This window comes from Cetorhinus maximus, chromosome 14 (genome assembly GCF_964194155.1).
Source record: "Cetorhinus maximus chromosome 14, sCetMax3.hap1.1, whole genome shotgun sequence".
Classification (NCBI taxonomy): domain Eukaryota; kingdom Metazoa; phylum Chordata; class Chondrichthyes; order Lamniformes; family Cetorhinidae; genus Cetorhinus; species Cetorhinus maximus.
In genome coordinates, this window is record NC_135892.1 from 114,681,164 (window position 1) to 114,698,564 (window position 17,401).

Consider the following 17,401-nt stretch of genomic DNA (forward strand, 5'->3'; position numbering starts at 1 on the left):
TCACCTGGACATTCATTTCTTTTCAGGATCTATCTTCCATGGTCACTGACTGCTCCTTAGATTCTTTCAATTCATCCATTAATTCCTCAGTCTGTTTCTTAGAATTCTCCTTGTCTGCTTTCAAAGTCTGGATTAGCGCTTTCATACCTGCACATCTCAACTTCATAAAAACAAAAAACTACTGCGGATGCTGGAAATCCAAAACAAAAACAGAATTACCTGGAAAAACTCAGCAGGTCTGGCAGCATCGGCGGAGAAGAAAAGAGTTGACGTTTCAAGTCCTCATGACCCTTCAGCAGAACTGAGTGGCTCAACTTCATGTTGTTCAGATTGGGTTGAAATTCAAGAGTTTCATCAGTTTTGGTTGTTACTTCTGTATTCAAGCCACTGTTCTGATTCATCAGCAATTCTTTCTCCTGATCTAGGCATTGTTCACGATGCTTACTAGAGATGTCTGATGCTTGAATATTCTCAAATTTTAATTGAAGAGCTATCTTCATTGAATTTGTTTCTACAACATTATCATTTAGACATCTCAAGTCCTCTTTCTACTTCCTGTGAGCGACATTCCAGTGTTCTTATTTTTTCTTATCAAACTCCTCTTTTGTATGTGAAAGCTGATTCTTGACACTGATCAGTTGTTTCCTCAGTAAAGTATAATTCCTCCTATTCTTCAAGCCACATTCTGTAACTGCACTTCTGCCAATTGCTTCTGAACTCTACACGCTCCTTTGTGAGAGTTTCCACTTGCTAGGTTCTTGATTTTCATCTCTTCATATACATCTTTGGAAATGTCCTGCTTCCCAAGTTTTCTTCCAAATGTCCAACCATTTTCTTCAGTTCGGACGTCTCTTTCTCGAATCTCTTGGCTTCCTCCTGAATATAAAACATTCCTGAGTCTCCTCTGTCAACTGGTTCTTCAGTTCTTTTAAGGCTGCAACTTCCTTGGGTGTATTCTCTGCCTGCTGTTGTGCCTGGCTGTATATCTGGAACTTGCAGCCAAGGTAACCCATCCCTGGCCTGTCTTTATGCATTTAGAAACAGCCAGTTAGAAGACACTCGATATCTCAGGTAGAATCCTGCAGGGAGCCAGAGGCAAAGGAATTGAGGCCAGTGGTGACCCTCACAGCAGCTGGCAAAGGCTCCAGGTCACACGACCCACCCAACACAGTGAGTGCCAGCTGGCCAGGAGTCGACCCTACCCGCATAACATGATGGGCATTTCCTTTACCAATTGAAAACCAATCCAACACAGCACTCATGGAGTTCAATATTATTTATTGTGTGTCAAGATACAAAGTGCAAATATTAGCAACCTCACACATAATTTGACAGCTATCCATTCTCTCTCTGTCTTCAGAACTCTCTCTCTCTCTCTCTCTCTCTAAGTTCCCTCATGCTTGGTTCTGTCTGCTCTCAGCGAGGGATCTTAGCATTTTGGACTGGAACACGTTTCTATTTCAGGCAGTGGCAGCCACACAGTGTCAGCATCGAGCGTTCTCAGGTCTGAACAAAAGCAACTCTATGGTAACATAATACATTAATTCACAGAAAGCTGTGTCTAAATATACAGAGCAAAACCTCCAGCGTTAATTGTAGAATGATGTCTCAAGGAAAGTTTGTCCTCTTAAGAAATGTCAGGGGCTGATGGCACTTCAGCATCTCTTTAATGCCCTCTTAAAACAAAATTAGACATGAGATAGAGTTAGTTTATTACAGATAACCTGGTGTTAGGTCAGACAGTTATTAGTGTGTTTAGTCATATGTGATATATTTATTGGTGGGGATGATTTTTTTAAAGGGAATTCACCAATGATCCCAGAAAGTCTCTTTCTTTTCAAAGCTGGGCCAAGGAGTTATGGTCCCCTGAACCCCCCTCAGTGAGGAGGGAGGTGTCCTTACAGGTGAGGGGCACTCTGCACCTCTTCGTGTAGTTGGGGACACAAGATCAAATCTTACTGCGCCAGCTGGGGGAATTTAAATTCAATTTATAAATAAAACTGGATGTTATTTAAAAAGCCAGTCTCAGTAATGGTGACCATGAAATTATTGGATTGTCAAAAAAAAAAACCGCCTGGTTCATGAATGTCCCTTAGGCATGTCGTCCTTACCTGGTCTGGCCTACATGTGACTCCCCACAGAAATGTGGCTGATTCTTAAAATGCCCTCGGAAATAGCCTAGCAAGCCAATAAATTCAAGGGCAATTAGGAATGGGAAATACATGCTAGCTTTGCCAGTGATGCTCACACCCTACAGAGGAATTAAGAAAAAGGTTTGGTGGAATTGGACCTCTGAGGGTTTGGTGCAAGAGAAAGTTCATGATAACAACAACTTGGATTGAAATAGCACCATTAACATCTGCTGCTGAAGCTCTGTATCTCCACCTGGTACAACCATTTGTTGAGGGGGTGCAGTATGTGCTGGTTAGTCAGCAGAATGCAGCATTGTACTCAGTCTATACAATGAGTGGTTCTGCTCATCAAGCCTCTTGGGACAGGATCCTCAATATCCTGGTGTTCCCACTTTCCAAGGGCTTAGCTCCACAATTATCAGTTGTACACAAAGTGACTATCCTATTGAAGTAAGTAGGGTCTCTTTGGAGTCAAGTTGTCTCAACAATTCCATGCCCAGCAATGGGAAACTGTAACCGGTTGCCATGGCAAGCTCTGTCATTCGAGTCTTGAGGTAGCATTGCTATACAGCAGGACTCGCTCAGTGGGCATGGAGTGCTGCCCCTCTCACTTGGACCAGAGGTTCTTCACTCTCAGCACCAGGCAGCCCTGCATGCCAATGACCTGATCAGTAGAGTACTCTCAGCTTTCCATAGCTATTTTCCAGGAAGTATCGTTTTAATTGGTTAACTTTCAAGAAAGCCATTGTTCTCACAGAGGATCCTTTAAACCTCAGCTCCCGTCAGCCTGTGGTGTAAGCTCACAGAGTTTGGAGGAATGGGTATGTCCCCACCAGGGAGAGCTTGCATTCCTTATTACGTAGGATATATATAAGAACAGAAGAAATGGGAGCGGGAGTAGACGACGCGGCCTGTTGAGCTCGCTCCACCACCCAATACCATCATAGCTAATCTTGGATTTCAACTCCATTTTCCTGCCCACTCCCCACATCCCTTGATTCCCTGAGAGGTCAAAAATCTGTCTATCCCAAATTTAAATATATTCAACGATGGAGCTTCCACAACCCTCTGGGGTAGAGAATTCCAAAGATTCACAACCCTCTGAGTGAAGAAATTTCTCCTCATCTCAGTCCTAAATGATCGGCCCCTTATCCTGAGACTGTGCCCCCACCGTGTTTTAGATTCTCCGACCAGGGGAGACAATCTCTCAGCCTCCACCCTATCAAGCCCCTCCAGACCCGTGTAGGTTTCAATGAGATCACCTCTCACTCTTGTAAATTTCAGAGACTATAAGCCCAATTCACTCAGCCTCTCATCATAGGACAACCCCCTCATCCCAGGGACCAATCTAGTGAAGCTTCCTTGTACCGCCTCCAATGCATGTATATTCTTCAGTGCTCTGAAGAAGAGTCATACGGACTTGAAACGTTAACTCTGTTTCTGTCTCCACGGAGGCTGTCAAACCTGCTGAGTTTTTCCAGCATTTTCTGTTTTTATTGGCTAAATAATCTTCAATGTGCTAAGAATTACGCTGACAATCAATTAAAGATTGTCAGTCACGCTCACAGTGTGGGGCATTTGCATGTACATAAAGAACATGTACACACATTGCGCCTGTTTCAGCTAAACAAAATAAGTGACAGCCATTCACTGACTCATTCCTCAGGGCAATGCCTTGACCAATCAGGCTCAAGCTGCCTGGTTTAAATTTCAAACAATGCTTGGCAGTTAACTGTCAGTCACCATCGCTGGTGCAATTCTCTATGGCAACGCCTCTACCAATCAGAGTCCACTTGCCAACTAATCAGAACTCTCTTCACATACAGTACGAATTGTTTTCCCCTTATATTGGTGTTTTTGCAAAGGGTCCTGGTGAGTGCAAGATGAAAAGCTTCAACAGGTCTCTTTTTTGTCTCTCTTTGCAGACTCTCAGAGCCTCCCCACAGCTTCTGTCCCCAACTAGCTTGGTATCATCAGCAAACTTAGATACCTTACTCTCTATCTCTTCATCTCAGTCATTGATATAGATTGTAAATAGCTGAGGGCCCAGCACTGATCCTTGCAGCACTCCACTATTCACTGCCTGCCAACTTTTAAAAGACCCATTTATGGCCACTGTCTGATTTCTATCCATCAACCAATCCTCTACCCATGCTAATATATTACCCCCGACTCTATGAGCCTTTATCATACCAGAAACAGCCCATTCGGCCCAGCCACTTCATGCTGGTATTTATCCTCCACTAGAGCCTCCTCCTGTCTTTCCTAATCTAAATAATCTCCATAACTCAGAGGTGCTCATATTAAGCAAACAGGAACTCCACGTAAATTTCACACTGCGTTGGCTCGTAGACCATTAAACATGAGTCAAAGTTTCACATCAGGAAGTGTTTTACAGAAACGTACCTGTTGTTCACTGACTTAATACCGTGGATCAAAATTCTAAAACAAAACATAGATGCAATATTTTAATATTTTAGTTTGAAGGATTAGTTTGATTAGAAGTGGCATTGTATTGGTCTACATCACTACATTGATAGGAAATCTACATTGGTATCAATCACCGCTGGTTTGAAATACTATGATTACTAATAGACTTACCATATATATTGAGTTGGAATCCATTTGAGGATCAGACGATTTCTGTGATTTAAAAACAAATAGTTGGAGTCAGATGGAGCACGGGGATGGATTGAATCAGTACATCCAGCTCATCTTAGCTGAGAGCTTGACCATTGGCGTGGGAGTTGGGATCTAATCTGCTTCTGGAATGGAAAGCTGAAGATGGCCGCTCGCTGAGATATTTTGGTGATGGTTCTCCACATTGATACAAACAGCTTCAGGCAGCATTCCACATGGATTACAGGAGGGACACGTTGGCCCGTAACTTCCGAGCTCCACGCTCTGTACTGTATCCCGGGGGTACCCCAAAGATGCGCTGGGGAACGCCCCCCCCCAGAGGTCCCCAGGTAAGGATTGCACCGCAATTGCCCAGGAAGTTCATATTTCTAATGGGCAATTGCCGTGCACTGGGAACTGTCTAAAACTGCGATTTAAATCACAAGCTTCAGATGGTCCCAACTGGGTTATAGCGATGGTTACCCAGAAAAGGTTCAAAGAATTAAAACCACTTGTAGCTTCTGGGTAACTTTAGTACTGACCCACCCCGAGCTCCACAGTTCTCCCTCCACAATCCCCCAGGGTACACCCCCCCTCACCCCCCTCACCCCCCTCACCCCCCTCACCCCCCCAACCTCCGACTGCACTCCCCACCTCCCAACTACATCCCCACCCCTTAACTGCACTCCCCAGCCCCCGCAACTACATAACCCACCTCCCCAATTGTACTCCCCACCCCCAACTACATACCCAACCACCCAACCGCACTCCCTACACTCCCGACTACACCCCCAACCCCATAATTGCTTCCCAACCCCAGGCCATATCCCCATCCTCCTGACTGCCCTCCCCTAACCCCTGTCTGCCCCCCACCCCCAGATATCCCCCCCAACTGCCTTTGTCACACCCTGATCTCCCCCCAGTGACCATCCAACACCCTCCTCCCCCCCCCGCTGAACAGGCCAACCAACACCCACCACCATCGCCCCCCCGCCCCAACCAGCCCCCCCACCGATCCAACCTACCACCCCACCCCCTCCCCAAATCCTGCTCACTTATCCTATAAACCTACCTTCTCCCTGACTCAACCTTTAAACTTACCTGCTTTACAGCGGCTAGTGTCATAAAAAAGGGGGTAAAGGGGGGTGTGGTTTCCTTATCTCTGACTCAGCTGCCCTCAACACAGGGCCTTGGGAACCTGCTGCACTGGACTGATCTCACCCAGCCCGTGTCGGAAGGTTGGGGGAGACAGGAGCGGCTGAATTTCCACATCAGGAACTACAAGCAAAGTGGCAACCTGACTCAATTGGCAGTTACAGCCCAATACCTGGTACATCACTGCTATGAATCATGCGCTGGCTGACATGCACATCATCCCAGGACTTGAGCTTCACTCCAAATGGACGCTGTGGAGCTTAATATCTGCTGCAGGGTGTACTGAGGCTACAGCTGAGCCCTGGTCTGTCAGGTGAATAAGAATGGCTTTTCACCTGCAATAGCATGCACCAAACTACACACGTTGTACCTGTTCCAAAAAACAGTTCCTGTGAAAGAGGAGTTGCAGTAACTGCTGTTGATGTTGTTTCATTGTACACATTAAACACTGACAATGCAGTCAGTGCTGACGTGTCCACAAACCTGTGCTATTGAGTCAGTGTCTAGTTTTAGTCTTTACTGTGGTCACAAACTGACTTGATAAAATGCCCAACTCTATTTCCATGCCACCGTCAGCTTCCTGTCCCTTCGATGAAAACAAAACTCACCACAATATCTTAACTGAAGTAGATCTTTGTGATAAATTCATTGGTGTTATATATGCCTATCTACCTACTCTCCTGGACCAAGACACTCAGGGTTTTGCTCCCTGTGCAGCACATCTCTTTTCTTCAATCTAAATTACTTTATGTTTTAAGTCGCACTAACTCCCAAGTGCAGCCTGAGCTGATTATTACCCTAAGATTTTAGGCTTCAAAACAGCCAAGCAGAAATGATTACATATCCACCCATACGTGGGCTGCACTATCACCTGCATTTCATTGAATTATACCATCTGCCTTTATTTCCATTTACACAATGTCGACACTGGGTAGAAGAGGTCATATTTCCCTCTGTTCTGTAGGATTGTTAAGGGTGGTGGGGAAATCATTTCCATTTCAAAAACCCATATTTTGATTGGATATGCTTCAGCCCCCTTTATTTATTTTTTAAAAAGCTATTTTCTTTGTACAGCTCGCCAGGGGACATCACAGCTGCCGTTCATTCTATATTGGGCAGAGGCTCCATGAATTTCCACAGCCAATCTCTGCATTGCCTCTGGGTGAACACAACTGGAAAGTATAAATGATCCTGAGCTTTAAAAATAGTTTGGGGTCTTCTTTGTGAGAGACACAATTACCCCTGTAATGGATAATTGGGTTTTTGATTGGTGTTCTGTGTGAGGGCTGCATTGGACCTTCTTTTCAGACTAGGCCTTGAGACAGTGGACACGAGGAATCTCACAAACCAGCAGATGTGATCTATTCAGAATCTGGAGGAAGTTCTCTACACAGGGGTCAGGGATCTATAGAACTTATACATTGAGACTTTGGGCCACTTTCCTATCAACTTCTTGTTTGTATTTGGAGCATTGTGGTGTTGGGAATTAAGGTTCCTCTGTGTGAAGGAAGCCCTACGTAACTAAAACAAAGACAGAAAATGCCGGAAAAACTCAGCAGGTCTGACAGCCTCTGTGGAGAGAGAAACAGAGTTAACGTTTTGAGTCCGTACGAACTTGAAATGTTGACTCTGTCTCTCTCTGCACAGAGACTAACAGACCTGCTGAGTTTTTCCAGCATTTTCTGTTTTTGTTTCAGATTTTCAGCATCCACAGCGTTTTGCTTTTACCCTTTGTAACTGAGTTGAGTGTTACCTCTTTGAGGAGATGAGCTCTAATCTGACTTTGATTTGCATAGATATCTTCACAAGTTGGTATCGATACAGTCTTGCTGCCGGTTGGCGCTGCTAAATTCTTAAAGGCTATAAAACGCCTTGGTGTTGATTGGCGGTGACATCTTGGTGTTGACTCATGCTGGAGTGGTAGTTGCGTTGGTCGGAGTTGCTGGTTCCTCTGGTCTCTGCGATAGTTGGATTTCCCTGGCACTGGTTCAGTCGCCTTCAGCCGGACATTGCTGTAATTGTTTGGCTCAAAGCTGTTGTATAACAAGTTTTGGTTTGGAACGAATGTGGTTTGGTATTTTGTGGGGTTACCTGTCTCTGTGCAGGTAAATCTCAGCTCCTTAGGTTTCTGGGAACCCTGCAAATAGAAAGCAAGACATTCGGAAAGGTCACTTTAGGAAAAATGTTTGCTAATTTAACGCCTCCCTTATCCAACCTAAGGTGTTGGAGGTGTTGAGGGAACAATCTCTGCAGGAATGGATAGGCTCCAGACTCACCCAACACTGAGCTCAGGAATCATTTATAATAAACTGGCAAAGAGGTGGACCTTCCTACCAGCAACATGTCAAAAACCATTTGAATTTATCACGACAGCAAAAGCAAAATACAGCAGGCGCTTGAATTCTGAAATAAATCAGAAAATGATGGAAACAAATAATCACCGAGATAGGTGGGAAAGTAAGTTGTCAAGAGGAGGTAGAGAGTTTGCAAAGGGATATAAACAGGCTAAGAGAGTGGGCAAAAATTTGGCAGATGGAGTATAAAGTGGGAAAATGTGAACTTGTCCAATTTGGCAGGAAGAATGGAAAAGCAGCAAATTATTTAAACAGAGAGAGATTGCGGAACTCGGTTGTACAGAGGGACCTGGGTGTCTTGGTGCATGAATCATATAGGGTTGGTGTGCAGATGCAACAATGATTCGGAAGGCAAATGAAATGTTGTTGTTTATTGCAAGGGGTGGGTGGAATATAAAAATAGGGATGTTTTGCTTCAGTTGTACAGGAACCACATCTATAGTACTGTGTACAGTTTTGGTCTCTTTATTTAAGAAAAGTATAAATGTATTAGACCTGAAACGGTAACTCTGGTGCTGCCTGACCTGCTGAATATTTCCAGCATTTCCTGTTTCTCATTAACATTTGAGTTTGTGGTTGTTGTTGTATAAACGGTAGGCCGGGTAGGTCTCACGGCAAGGGGACGTGATCGGGAGCAGGGGTCAATCAGGAGGATGGTGGGGACGGGGGGAGGGGGAAGGTGGGGGGAACAATTCCTGTGCCAGCCGACTCCAGGTTCAAGTAGGTTTTTGTTTATTTACTTGCCCCTTTAGCCTGATGGGCTGCAGCAGCTCCTTTGGGAGGTGACCTGATTGAAACATTTTGAGTTTGAGTTGCTCAGATTGTATGGGGACCTGGTTTTCCTGGTCTGACACCAGCTATGCCCAACCCAAACCCGTTTGTTGATGGTGCTGGGCCTTTTCCATGCTGGACAATAGGTGAATGCCTGTCTCCGGCTTGGGCCTTGGATGCCTCACTTGATGCCTATGCCAATCTGGCAGCTGGCACAGACCCAGCCCAGAATGTACCCGTGCTCGCTTGCCCACTATATTGGGCATTTTACCCCTTTTGTGTCTGTAAAATGGACTCAACATTATTGAGTCTCCGGACCCTGATATTTCAAATACTCAAGGAACATTGAGAAAAAGCTTCAGTAAGTTAGGCAATCAGCCAAAATCCACTAGGGACCATAGACACCTGTCATGTCTCTGGTTCCCATAAGTTAGGAATTATCACAGTGGAGCTTCATTAAGTATATTCCTTGCTGCTCTCCATTTGGCTGGGAGATCAACACATTGTTACTCAGCTCAGGTCTGTAGTGTGAGAGTGAATGTGGCACCCCAGGGTATATATTCACATAACAATTAGCTCCTACCTCTTTAAGAATGTCTCTCCATTAAAAAGAGGCAGTCGGTTATCTGTGGCTTGAGGGGCGTCGCTCTACAAGTGCAAAGGCAAAGCAAGAAAGCAGAGCCTCCATAAACTGCCACGGCCAGAATGGGGATTGAACCCACACTGTCTGCATCGTGCTGTACCGCACTCTAGCCACCGAGCTGACTGAGATTATAAGCTCCCTAGGTCAAGCAACTCAACAAACCTGTGTGACTCCAGGAAGAGGGATGTTTTTATAATGGGATTCCGGCAATTTATCAGTAGGCTCAATAGTCTTGGCTGTAAAAGAAATCATAAAATGTCACCAACATGTGGATAAATAGAAGCTAAAAAAGCACAAGTCTGGGGAAGATTGTTGCACTTGTCTAGATGGTCAAACTGAGCTATTCGGACATACCCCTGACCCTTCTTTTTAAAACAACCTGACCAGCTGTCTCTTGAATTTGCTCAGACTGTCATCTTTCAATAACTGAACTAAAAGCAAAGTACTGCAGATGCTGGAAATCAGAACGAAAAATAGAAAATGTAGTTAAACACTCAGCAGGTCAGATAGTATCTGCCGCTTTTTTTTATTCGTTCATGGGATGTGGGCTTCGCTGGCTGGGCCAGCATTTATTGCCCACCCCTAGTTGCCCTTGAGAAGGTGGTGGTGAGCTGCCTTCTTGAACCGCTGCAGTCCATGTGGTGTAGGTACACCCACAGCACTGTTAGGGAGGGAGTTCCAGGATTTTGACCCAGCGACAGTGAATGAACAGTGATATATTTCCAAGTCAGGATGGTGAGTGACTTGGAGGGGAACTTCCAAGTGGTGGTGTTCCCATGTATCTGCTGCCCTTGTCCTTCTAGATGGTAGTGGTCGTGGGTTTGGAAGGTGCTGTCTAAGGAGCCTTGGTGAATTCCTGCAGTGCATCTTGTAGATGGTACACACTGCTGCTACTGTGCGTCGGTGGTGGAGGGAGTGAATGTTTGTGGATGTGGTGCCAATCGAGTGGGGCTGCTTTGTCCTGGATGGTGTCGAGCTTCTTCAGTATTGTGAGAGCTGCACTCATCCAGGCAAGTGGAGAGTATTCCATCACTCTCCTGACTTGTGCTTTGTAGATGGTGGACAGGCTTTGGGGAGTCAGGAGGTGAGTTACTCACTACGGGATTCCTAGCCTCTGACCTGCTCTTGTAGCCACAGTATTTATATGGCTAGTCCAGTTCAGTTTCTGGTCAATGGTAACCCCCAGGATGTTGATAGTAGGGGATTCAGTGCTGCTAATGTCATTGAACATCAAGGAGCAATGGTTGGATTCTCTCCTGTTGGAGATGGTCATTGCCTGGCACTTGTGTGGCGCAAATGTTACTTGCCAATTGTCAGCCCAAGCCTGGATATTGTCCAGGTCTTGCTGCATTTGAACATGGACTGCTTCAGTATCTGAGGAGTCGCGAATGGTGTTGAAAATTGTGTAATCATCAGCGAACATCCCCACTTCTGACCTTATGATGGAAGGAAGGTCATTGATGAAGCAGCTGAAGATATTGCTGTACTTGCTTTAAAACTCTTTGGCCTGGATCTTTTGAGAAGCAGCAATCAATGTCGGTAAGTCTGCTCCAACACTGCCCTGACTTGACAATGCTCCACATTTCTCGTGGGACCTTCCAACCCTGGCTTTCCCAGGAATGCTGAGTGCAGCATTGTTCCTCGGAGACCTCCGGCACAGCAGAGCAGAGCAGAATTGAGAGGAAAGATGGGACAATCTCCGCTTTTTAAAGCACCAGCTGCCGTGTGACAAGTTTGAATGTCAGTTTGAATGGTAGTGAATGGGTAAGTGGGTGTGACGGCAGGTGAGTGAGGTGGCAGGTGGGTGAGGTGGCAGGTGGGTGAGGCGGCAGGTGGGTGAGGCGGCAGGTGAGTGAGGCGGCAGGTGGGTGAGGCGGCAGGTGAGTGAGGCGGCAGGTGAGTGAGGCGGCAGGTGAGTGAGGCGGCAGGTGGGTGAGGTGGCAGGTGGGTGAGGCGGCAGGTGAGTGAGGCGGCAGGTGAGTGAGGCGGCAGGTGGGTGAGGCGGCAGGTGAGTGAGGCGGCAGGTGGGTGAGGCGGCAGGTGGGTGAGGCGGCAGGTGGGTGAGGTGGCAGGTGAGTGAGGCGGCAGGTGAGTGAGGTGGCAGGTGAGTGAGGTGGCAGGTGGGTGAGGTGGCAGGTGGGTGAGGTGGCAGGTGAGTGGGGTGCCAGGTGGGTGAGGTGGCAGGTGGGACAGATGATGTAGAATCTGTGTGGGTAGAATTGAGGAACCGCAAAGGTAAAAAAACCATAATGGGAGTTATGTACAGGCCTCCGAACAGTAGTCAGGATGTGGGGCACAAGATACACCAGGAGATAGAAAAGGCGTGTAAGAAAGGCAAGGTTACAGTGATCATGGGCGATTTCAATATGCAGGTAGACTGGGAAAATCAGGTTGGTAGTGGATCCCAAGAAAAGGAATTTGTGTAATGTCTACGAGATGGCTTTTTGGAGCAGCTTGTGGTGGAGCCCACTAGGGAACAGGCAATTCTAGATTTAGTGATGTGTAATGAGGCAGATTTGATAAGGGAGCTTAAGGTGAAGGAACCCTTAGGAGGAAGTGACCATAATATGATAGAATTTACCCTGCAATTTGAGAGGAAAAAGAGGAATCAGATGTAATGGTATTACAGTTGAATAAAGGCAACTACAGAGGCATGAGGGAGGAGCTGGCCAGAATTGACTGGGAGATGAGCCTAGCAGGAAAGACAGTGGAACAGCAATGGCAGGAGTTTCTGGGAGTAATTTGGGAGACACAGCAAAAATTCATCCCTAGGAAGAAGAGGCATACTAAAGGGAGGACGAGGCAACCATGGCTGACAAAGGGAGTCAGGGACAGCATAAAAACTAAAGAGAAAGCATACAATGCGGCGAAGAGCAGTGGGAAACCAGGGGATTGGGAAGCCATCAAAGACCAACAGAGGACAACTAAAAAAGAAATAAGGAGGGAGAAGATTAAATATGAGGGTAAATTAGCCAGTAATATAAAAGAAGATTGCAAGAGTTTTTTTTTTAGATATATAAAGGATAAGAGAGAGGCAAAAGTGAACATTGGGCCGCTGGAAAATGACGCTGGAGAAGTAGTAGTGGGGAACAAAGAAATGGCGGAGGAACTGAATAGGTACTTTGCATCAGTCTTCACGGTGGAAGACACGAGTAACATCCCCAAAGTTCAAGAGAGCCGGGGTGCAGAGGTGATTATGGTGGCCATTACCAAGGAGAAGGTGCTAGGAAAACTGAAAGGTCTGAAGGTGGATAAATCACCTGGAACAGATGGATTACACCCCAGAGTTCTGAAGGAGATAGCTGAAGAGATAGTGGAGGTGTTAGTGGCGATCTTTCAGGAATCACGAGTCAGGGAGGGTCCCAGAGGACTGGAAAATCGCTAATGTAACCCCTCTGTTTAAGAAGGGAGTGAGGCAAAAGACAGGAAATTACAGGCCGATTAGCCTGACCTCGGTCGTTGGTAAGATTTTAGAGTCCATTATTAAGTATTCTGATTTCAGAATACTTGGAAGTGCATGGTAAAATCGGGCAAAGTCAGCATGGTTTCATCAAGGGGAGGTCATGCCTGACAAATCTGTTAGAATTCTTTGAGGAGGTAATGAGTAGCTTAGACAAAGGAGAGCCAATGGATGTTATCTACTTGGACTTCCAGAAGGCCTTTGACAAGGTGCCGCATAGGAGGCTGCTCAGTAAGATAAGAGCCCATGGTGTTAGAGGCAAGGTACTAGCATGGATAGAAGATTGGCTGTCTGGCAGGAGGCAGAGAGTGGGGATAAGGGGGTCCTTCTCAGGATGGCGGCCAGTGACTAGTGGAGTTCTGCAGGGGTCAGTGTTGGGACCACAACTTTTCACTTTATACATTAACGATCTAGATGAAGGAACTGAGGGCATCCTGGCTAAGTTTGCAGATGATACAAAGATAGGTGGAGAGACAGGTAGTATTGAGGAGGCGGGGAGACTGCAGAAGGATTTGGACAGGTTAGGAGAATGGGCAAAGAAGTGGCAGATGGAATACAACGTGGGGAAGTGTGAGGTCATGCACTTTGGTTGGAAGAATAGAGGCATAGACTATTTTCTAAATGGGAAGAGAATTCAGAAATCTGGAGTGCAAAGGGACTTGGGAGTCTTAGTCCAGGATTCTCTTAAGGTTAACATGCAGGTTGAGTCGGTAGTTAGGAAGGCAAATGCAATGTTGGCATTTATTTCGAGAGGACTAGAATATAAAAGCAGGGATGTGCCGCTGAGGCTTTATAAGGCTCTGGTCAGACCACATTTAGAATATTGTGAGCAATTTTGGGCCCCATATCTCAGGAAGGATGTGCTGGCCCTGGAGAGGGTCCAGAGGAGGTTTACGAGAACAATCCTAGGAATGAAAGGCTTAACATATGAGGAACGTTTGAGGACTCTGGGTCTATACTCGATGGAGTTTAGAAGGATGAGGGGGAATCTGATTGAAACTTACAGAATACTGAAAGGCCTGGATAGAGTGGACATGGGGAAGATGTTTCCATTAGCAGGAGTGACTAGGACCTGAGGGCACAGCCTCAGAGTAAAGGGAAGACCTTTTAGAACAGAGATGAGGAGAAACTTCTTTAGCCAGAGAGTGGTGAATCTATGGAATTCATTGCCACAGAAGGCTGTGGAGGCTAGGTCATTGAGTGTATTTAAGCCCAAGATAGATAGGTTCTTGATTGGTAAGGGGATCAAAGGTTACGGGGAGAAGGCGGGAGAATGGGGTTGAGAAACTTATCAGCCGTGATTGAATGGCGGAGCAGACTTGATGGGCCAAATGGCCTAATTTCTGCTCCTATGTCTTATGGTCTTATTTCCTCGGTAACTGCCCAGGTAAATACCATGGATCTGTCCCATGTCTCTGACTCTACCTCGGAGTTGGAGACTTTTTCAGAGCATCCCTGGGAGCAGGGGAATTGTCCATCGGAAGTTGAAACTTCCTGAACAATTCCCATGGAGGTCAGTATGTTTGGACTTCCACAGGATCCTGACATGTATCTCAGTCTCTCGTCTCTGATGGTCCAGAGGCTGGAAGGTTTGGGCTTAATCTCTGGCATTTTCCAGTTCAGTTGGAAGGTCATTGACCTGAGACATTAACTCTGTTTCTCTCCACACTGAAGCTGCCAGACCTGCTGAGTGTTTCCGGCATTTTCTGTTTTCCCCCCTTCAATGACGGGGCAAAGTGCTCCAGATCTGATCCTTTCAGTGAAGTGTTGGTTTGAACCTACGGGATTGGCGTTTCCTCACTCGAGCTCGAGCTCGGCAGACCCAGAAGAGAAGAGCAGCTCCAACAATGAGCAAAGCTCCCAGCACAGCCCCCACACTGATCCAGACAATCCTCAGCTCTCCAACCATTCGCAAGTTTGAAACTGGAACACAGAGAGACAAGTAAACAAGAGAAAGAGATGAAGTTAATGCAGAGAATTAAACTAACGCTGATATAATTGGTCCAATATGACATGGATGGGGAATTAAATTAAAATGGACTCCCAGCTGATTTTATTGGTCAGTAGAATAAACTCCTAATAGATTCTATGTGGACAAGGCCAGGGTGTTCCTGCCCAGTCATGACAGGACCTGTCATGGGAGATTGAGCAGCTCAGCCAAAATTCCTTTGACCTTCGGTGGGACTGGACTATCCCAGTGGCGGGGGCAGGGGTGGAAAATCCCACCCTGGGAATGGGAATGTCAATGGGAGTGAATGGGAACAAGCCGACAGCAAAGGATGAAACATTGTGAATACATTGGGCTCTAAACAGCAACTTTCTTTCTCGTTACACTGAATAATATCCAAAACAGAAGGCAGGTTAATTTGCCCTCCCAGCTCTCTCCCTTTCTTTGCAATGAGTGCAATACAATTCCATAGGCAGCCCTCTGCCACCTTACCCAGTGGTTAGACTTTGAATTGAGAGCACAGAGTGAGGATTAGCAGGGCATTCAACCTGGATGTGCAACACAGCTGTGCACGATTCTGTTCTTTGTTGATATTGTTCCGATCCCAGCTGAGGTTAGCACTGGGCAAGGCTGATCCCAGGGTGGAATTCGGCTTGATAGACCCTAACTTTTATTTGTTTGTTTGGATACGTGGAGAGTGGCTACTGAACAGAGTCACCGGAGTCAGCTAATGAACTTTTAGCAAAAGAAGAAAACATTTATTTAACAAGTAAAGATGAACTATATTACAATGCTCCTTCACCCACAACTATACCTTCACAGATATATACAGATTTGTAAGGATAACACAAGCTACAAAAGCTATCTTATACTTCAATGTTCACAGTAAGTACAACATCCATGTAAACCAATAGGCGACCTGTAGTGACACACACCACACTCTGAAACCAAGTGACAGATGCCAAGCCAAAGAGATGCTATGGATCTCTCCACAACTCCCCCCAGACGCTTGTCGCACTGTGAGCCAACCAGTCTCACTGAACTCCATCTTTCACTCGAAGGTTTCCAATCTCCACTCTCTAAGAACTCACCTTGTGATCTTCTCCCAGACTGACACTTCCTTTCAGATGCCTTCTGCAAGGGTTCGCCTCCAGGGTTTCGAACTCTCCTTCCGATGTCCCTCTCCCCTGGGTCACCACATGCATTCAAGCTGTCTTCCATGCACTCTCTTTCTCAGTGACTCAGCTGTCAACAGTACACCACTGCTTCACATGCCCATAGCAAAGAATTACAGACCTTTAGTTGCCTCTTTGGGTCTTCTGATCTCTCACAAGCCTTTAACCCACTTTAACTCTGCTTCCTGCAGCTTGGAGATTTAAGCTTAAAGCATGGAGCCTTCCTCTGCTCCTCACTCTTAACTTCACTTAACAGGACCTTTTCCAGGTCCTTTTCCAGGTCCTTGTCCTTCCTTTGACTGGAAGTTCTGCTTGGGACTTTCTCCTGCTCCACTCCCCTGGATTTTGGGGACTTTCTTCTTTCGCTTGGGACTGGCTCTCTGTCCCTTCTAGGTTGTTTCTGCTTGGCAGCTGCCTCCAACTGAACTTAAAGCTGCTGATTCTTTCATTTTTGTGTGTGTGGGTGGGTGGGGCCTATGTCTCTGGGCCCCTGTTGCTAGGCAACAGCACAGGTTTTTCTACCCTTGTTTGCTTTTACTTCTCTAAGAGTTGTAAAACTCTCATTAGAAATGTAGTCAGCTTTTAAAGTGAAACTAAAACTCAACTTTACCTTTTCTTAACACACAGATACAGAAATACAAATTAAACTTAAACATTATGGCTAAAACTCATTCCTAACACCCACAAATACAAATTTAACTTACTTGAACTATCTCTATTTCCTAACAATATTTTCCTAATAAATTGATTGAACATTGAAAGGTCTGTGAATGATAGCACTAACACTATTCGTTTTGTAGTAGTTGTTAAGTCTCTTCACGTAGTCAAGGCCAATGCTGAGGCTGCCATTCCTCCACAAAATGGAGCCACAACCTGGGCAGAGGGCAGAGGGAGAGCTGAGTGAGGGAGGCTGAGGGAGAGAGGGCTGAGGGAGGGCTGAGGGCAGAGAGGGCTGAGGGAGGGAGGGTTGAGGGATGAAAAGCTGAGGGAGGGAGGGTTGAGGAAGGGAGGGCTGAGGGAGGAAGGGTTGAGGGAGGGAGGGCTGTGGGAAAGGAGGGCTGAGGGAGGGAGGGCTGAGGGAGAGAGGGCTGAGGGAGGGAGGGCTGAGGGAGAGAGGGCTGAGGGCAGAGAGGGCTGAGGGAGA

The 17,401-nt window shown here is 46.2% G+C and overlaps 1 protein-coding gene across 1 annotated transcript in view; it reads right to left on the reverse strand.

Moving 5' to 3' along the window:
* Positions 1-1,278: 1,278 nt before the first annotated feature.
* The window catches only part of LOC144690012 (uncharacterized), a 16,519-nt gene continuing 396 nt past the window's right edge, over positions 1,279-17,401 (reverse strand). The window contains exons 2-7 of the mRNA XM_078557543.1: positions 14,917-15,057; positions 9,837-9,910; positions 7,660-8,043; positions 4,734-4,775; positions 4,539-4,574; positions 1,279-1,676 (exon numbers count right to left, since the gene is read on the reverse strand). Of these exons, the coding sequence (XP_078413669.1) occupies positions 4,554-4,574; positions 4,734-4,775; positions 7,660-8,043; positions 9,837-9,910; positions 14,917-15,057 (662 nt within the window). The 3' untranslated portion in view covers positions 1,279-1,676; positions 4,539-4,553. The remainder of the gene's footprint in view (positions 1,677-4,538; positions 4,575-4,733; positions 4,776-7,659; positions 8,044-9,836; positions 9,911-14,916; positions 15,058-17,401) is intronic.